The following is a 4,886-nucleotide window of genomic DNA, read 5'->3' on the forward strand; positions in this document are numbered from 1 at the left end:
ATCTCAGCCGCAAGAATCTACTGATTATTTTGCTGGTATCTGGTGTATGTGTCGAGGCTGGATTCACACCTATGCAGTTTTAGTGCATTTTGCAGATTTGCACTACAGAATGTGTTCCATAGGAAACAATGTTAAATGAACTGTAGTGCAAATCTGCAAATTGCAAAAAGCACTAAAACTGCATAGGTGTGAATCCAGCCTGAAGGCAGTCTAGTGAACAACCTCATAATTTAACTGTTTACTTGCCAAAGGTGTGTGAAGTACACTTATTCCATTTATCATTCACGTTTGGTACAAAATTATACAGCACAAAAGTAGACATGTTTTTTTTTTTCAGAACTTGCAGCTGTAATGCCATCCAGTTATGAAGGTATTAAATGATAGGGGATGGTCACTGTCCAAATGTCTTTGCCGCCTCTCGCTGGAATTGGTTCCAATAACCACCTGGGGTTGGAAACAGCAGTCAGGTATTTCTCTTGCAGACCAATCAGCAGAGCTTTATTTTCAAGTTCCAGGGTGTCTTCAGTGGGCACATCATCTGCACATTGCCAGGTATCACCAATGTCAATAAGACCTGTTTATAGAAGAGGAGAATAAATACATTGGTTGAGTATATATAGAGTTTTCCATGCAGAAAGCTACAGTATGTTTCTATATTACTGGGAATGAGAAAAAAGAAATTGCCCTAAAATCCCAATCCTGGAGAAAATGTTGCTATTGGCTCCCTGCTCTACTAATGTGACCAGAAGATTAGGCATTTGATCATGTAATCTCTGCTAAAAGAGAAGTTCTTCAGGAAAGCAGCTGATCCTCTCAAAGTGTAGTAGTTGTTTTTTTTTTGGATAGAGTGTGAAAGGATTAGAACTCCTGTCAGGGTTTACTGCAATCGAAGGTTGTGTTGGAGAGATTTCCTCACTTTCTGTCTGGTAAAAAGGTTGTTCACAGGGCAAAAATTAGGGGTAAACCTCACTAACCTTAGCATAGACTAGGGATGAGCTCAGGCATATTTGGATAGGAGTGCGGACCTGCCCGAGTTGTCTCACCGGTAAGCTGTCAAAGCCGAAGACCAATCATAGGCGATGAAGGCATTTCTCACCCCACAGGTGCACATAGGCAAGGGGCGTGTATACATGTGTCTGCGGCAAGGGGCGTGTATACATGTGTCTGCGGCAAGGGGCGTGTATACATGTGTCTGCGGCAAGGGGCGTGTATACATGTGTCTGCGGCGTGAGGAATGCCTCTGCCACCTATAATGGCTGTTGATTGACAGCTTCCCAGCAGGATAGCTCTGATGGGTTCGAATTTGTATCTGAACAAGCATGAGCTCATGCCCTCCCTCTTAGATTGTAAGCTTGCAGGAGCAGGACTCCTTTAATCCTCTTGTTTTGAATTGTACTGTTGGTGTATTGTCACCCTTTATATTGTAAAGCACTGCGCAAACTGTTGGTGCTATATAAATCCTGTATTATAATAATTACTGTTAGAGAGTAAAAATGCTCTTTTAACCTTTTCCTGGCTGCCATATGTACATAATTTCCTCAGACGGGAGTGGTGATATCACGCTCATAGCCACAGCCATGATTGTGGTATATATATATATATATATATATATATATATATATATAAAAAGGACATTTTTTTTTTCCTCAGTTTAGGCTGATATGTATTCTTCTACATATTTTTGGTAAAAAAATAAAATAAAAATATCGCATATATTGATTGGTTTGCGCAAAAGTAATAGCGTCTACAAAAATAGGGGATAGAATTATGCCATTTTTATTATTATTATTGTTTCTAGTAATGGTGGCAATCAGCAATTTTTATCGTGACTGCGACTTTATGGTGGACACTTTTGACACATTTTTGGGACCATTGTAATTTTTACAGCGATCAGTGCTATACAAATGCACTGATTACTGTGAAAATGACACTGGCAGTGAAGGGGTTAAGTTTGCCCTAGGGAGTGCTTCTAACTGTAGGGGGGATGGGCTGTGTGTGACACAACAGTGATCACCGCTTCCGATTACAGGAAGCTGTGATCACTGTCCTGTCACTAGGAAGACTGGGGAAATCCTTGTTTAAATTAGCATTTCCTTCCTCACCGTGACATGATCGCGCGTATCCCCACGGACATCAAATTTTGGACCCGCGGTCAGAGTCCACAATGCCGATTCTTAAAGGGGACGATATATACTATGCCCAACAATGGATCCATCGTGGCGAGGGGGTCGGCTGGGAAACTTGAGGCCGAGGATTGCGGCCTAGTGATGTAGCGGTCCATGTCTGATCCCTTACACGGCCCAAATAGCGGATTGTGGCAGCGCTGCTGCTGGCCAATCTTTCCCATGGGGTGCCCAGGGAGAAGGACGTTCAATCAGGCTTACCCCCAATGCTTCAGCTGGCTAACTTCACTGTACAGAGGTCTCGGAGAGCAGACGGAGCCCCGGAGCTCACTCAGAACATGTCCGTCATGTCAGAAGGCACGCATACACCCCCAGTGTATGCAATTTTAAAGCGCAACATGTTAGATATCTACTTACTTAGCTTAACATAATCTTTTATATTTTACCAAAAATCTGTGTCAGCTTTCTGGTTATGGCTGGGGCCTCATTCTTATGGGTGCGAAGGGCTGTACAGTATGGAGAAAGCATAGGTTTATGCAGCTAGGAGTGACAGATGTTTGTGTACAGCCATCTGCACAAATCAATGACAGGCTGCAGCTCTATGCGTGTCATTGCACATCTGAGCAGAATGTTTATTCCAAGGATAATCATCTGTCCGTGTATAAATAAAGAGATTGGATATGCTCTGACACAAGCACAAGCGCAGCCTGTCACTGATCTGTACAGGTGGCTGTATGCAAACAGCTGTCACTCCAATACCTAGGCTTTAAGTCACATGACCTTGGAGCATGAGATCAAAACTGTTTTTCCTCCAGTGTTAATTTTTTTCCACCCAACTTTACTCTTGCGAGACTTTACCCTATAGGTTCTCTTTATATTAGGAGTATAAAAAAGATAATCAGGTAGCACATAAAATAAAACCAGAATACATACCAGCAATGACTCCCCTGCCAAACTGCTCCCCTTTATCTAAGAGTTGCTGCACGTGATCAGTGGGCATCCCCAGTCTGTCCAGAAGAATGTCTCTCCAGTCCTGGCCATCCCAATCCTTCACTGCTATGTGTATAGCTAGAGTGTTGTTCTTATGATCGGCCAGCAGAGGGCGCCAGCGAGTTTCCACAGTTTTCATCCCGTTCAAAAGCAAACCAGCATAGGGCTGCCGGAAAGACAGACAGCCGTGCTGCATGACCAGCCGCCTCTGTCTGTCACGTTCGATAGGATTATAATGTGTCTGTACACAAGTTTATAAAACGTGTGCTCTATCGCTGCACTGCTCTATGGAGCAATTTACTCTGAACACGCAATAGCCGGAAGAGACAGACTGCAGAGCCCTCTGCGGGCTAAGAATGGGATCGGCAGAAACTACATTTCCCATAATTCCCTCTGCTTTTGTATTGAACAATAAAACTTTATTATCTAAGGAATGTGAGCATTATATAGAACAGACATGAGCTTTAATTCTCAAAACTTTAACACCAGCCTGTAATGATGTGTATGTTAAAACATCACAGTATCTATTTCCAAACATTTAATTTTATTTAACTGTACTCAACATAACTTACATTTTCGAAAATAAGGATGTTCATCCTGGTATGTTAGATTTGTAAATGGAGCCCATGCTCTTTTTAAAGTGAACTTTAATCATGACTTCCCAGTGCTTTCATCATCATGTATTGGAGAGCAAGCCAGGCTGTATATTACCATAATGCAGTCAGGTTCCTTGCATTTGTTTTGTATATTACCATAATGCAGTCAGGTGCCTTGCATTTGTTTTGTATATTACCATAATGCAGTCAGGTTCCTTGCATTTGTTTTGTATATTACCATAATGCAGTCAGGTGCCTTGCATTTGTTTGGCAAATTGGCAGCAGCGACTTATAAATATTGTATTTTTTATATTTCTTCTAAGTTTGGATCCAGTTTATTATGAGAAACAGGGGGGTTGTCATAGCTGGCCGTCTGCTGAAAATGCTTGTTGTCTGGCTATATTGCTGACCTGCTGTCTTGAGTACTTTTGAGCAAGATGAAAAAAGTCCTTATGTGAATATTTCTTCCTAGTCATTTGGTCAACATATTGGATTAAAGCCAGGAAACTTGTATTTTGTAGGCTACTTTCACACTGAGGCGCTTTACAGGCGTTTTAGCGTTAAGAATAGCGCCTGTAAAGCGCCTCTCCTGTCACTCCAGTGTGAAAGCCTAAGTACTTCCATACTGGATCGGTGCGCTTGCGGGACATTAAAAAAAGTCCTGCAAGCAGTATATTTATATCCAAATATTTGATGATCCCTAGGAGCACCATCAAATCTATCATAACCAAATGGAAAGAACATGGCACAAAAGCAAACCTGCCAAGAGACGGCTGCACACCAAAACTCACAGACCGGGCAAGGAGGGCATTAATCAGAGAGGCAGCACAGAGACCTAAGGTAACCCTGGAGGAGCTGCAGAGTTCCACAGCAGAGACTGGAGTATCTGTACATAGGACAACAATAAGCCGTACACTCCATAGAGTTGGGCTTAATGGCAGAGTGGGCAGAAGAAAGCCATTACTTTCAGAAAAAATCAAAATGGCATGTTTTAAGTTTGCGAAAAGGCATGTGGGAGACTCCCAAGAATGTATGGAAGAAGGTGCTCTGGTCTAATGAGATTTAACTTTTTGGCCATCAAAGAAAACGCTATGTCTGGCGCAAACCCAACACATCACATCACCCAAAGGACACCATCTCCACAGTAAAACATGGTGGTGGCAGCATCATGCTGTGG

The 4,886-nt window shown here is 42.4% G+C and overlaps 1 protein-coding gene across 1 annotated transcript; it reads right to left on the reverse strand.

Moving 5' to 3' along the window:
* Positions 1-225: 225 nt before the first annotated feature.
* LOC120914457 (protein EOLA1-like) lies at positions 226-3,508 on the reverse strand. Its single transcript, XM_040325146.1, has 2 exons — positions 3,057-3,508; positions 226-574 (listed from the first exon to the last, which is right to left on the reverse strand). Exons 1-2 carry the CDS (start codon positions 3,307-3,309, stop codon positions 363-365), a joined length of 465 nt encoding a protein of 154 aa, XP_040181080.1. The 5' UTR covers positions 3,310-3,508; the 3' UTR covers positions 226-362.
* Positions 3,509-4,886: the final 1,378 nt, after the last annotated feature.

The sequence above is a fragment of the Rana temporaria genome, chromosome 9 (assembly GCF_905171775.1).
Source record: "Rana temporaria chromosome 9, aRanTem1.1, whole genome shotgun sequence".
Classification (NCBI taxonomy): domain Eukaryota; kingdom Metazoa; phylum Chordata; class Amphibia; order Anura; family Ranidae; genus Rana; species Rana temporaria.

Excerpts from the sequence above, each read along its gene's own strand:
- LOC120914457 (XM_040325146.1), bottom strand. The coding sequence starts at position 3,309 with ATGCAGCACGGCTGTCTGTCTTTCCGGCAGCCCTATGCTGGTTTGCTT. Across the intron at positions 575-3,056 it reads TGGCAGGGGAGTCATTGCTG|GTCTTATTGACATTGGTGAT; the intron begins GTATGTATTCTG and ends TTCTATAAACAG.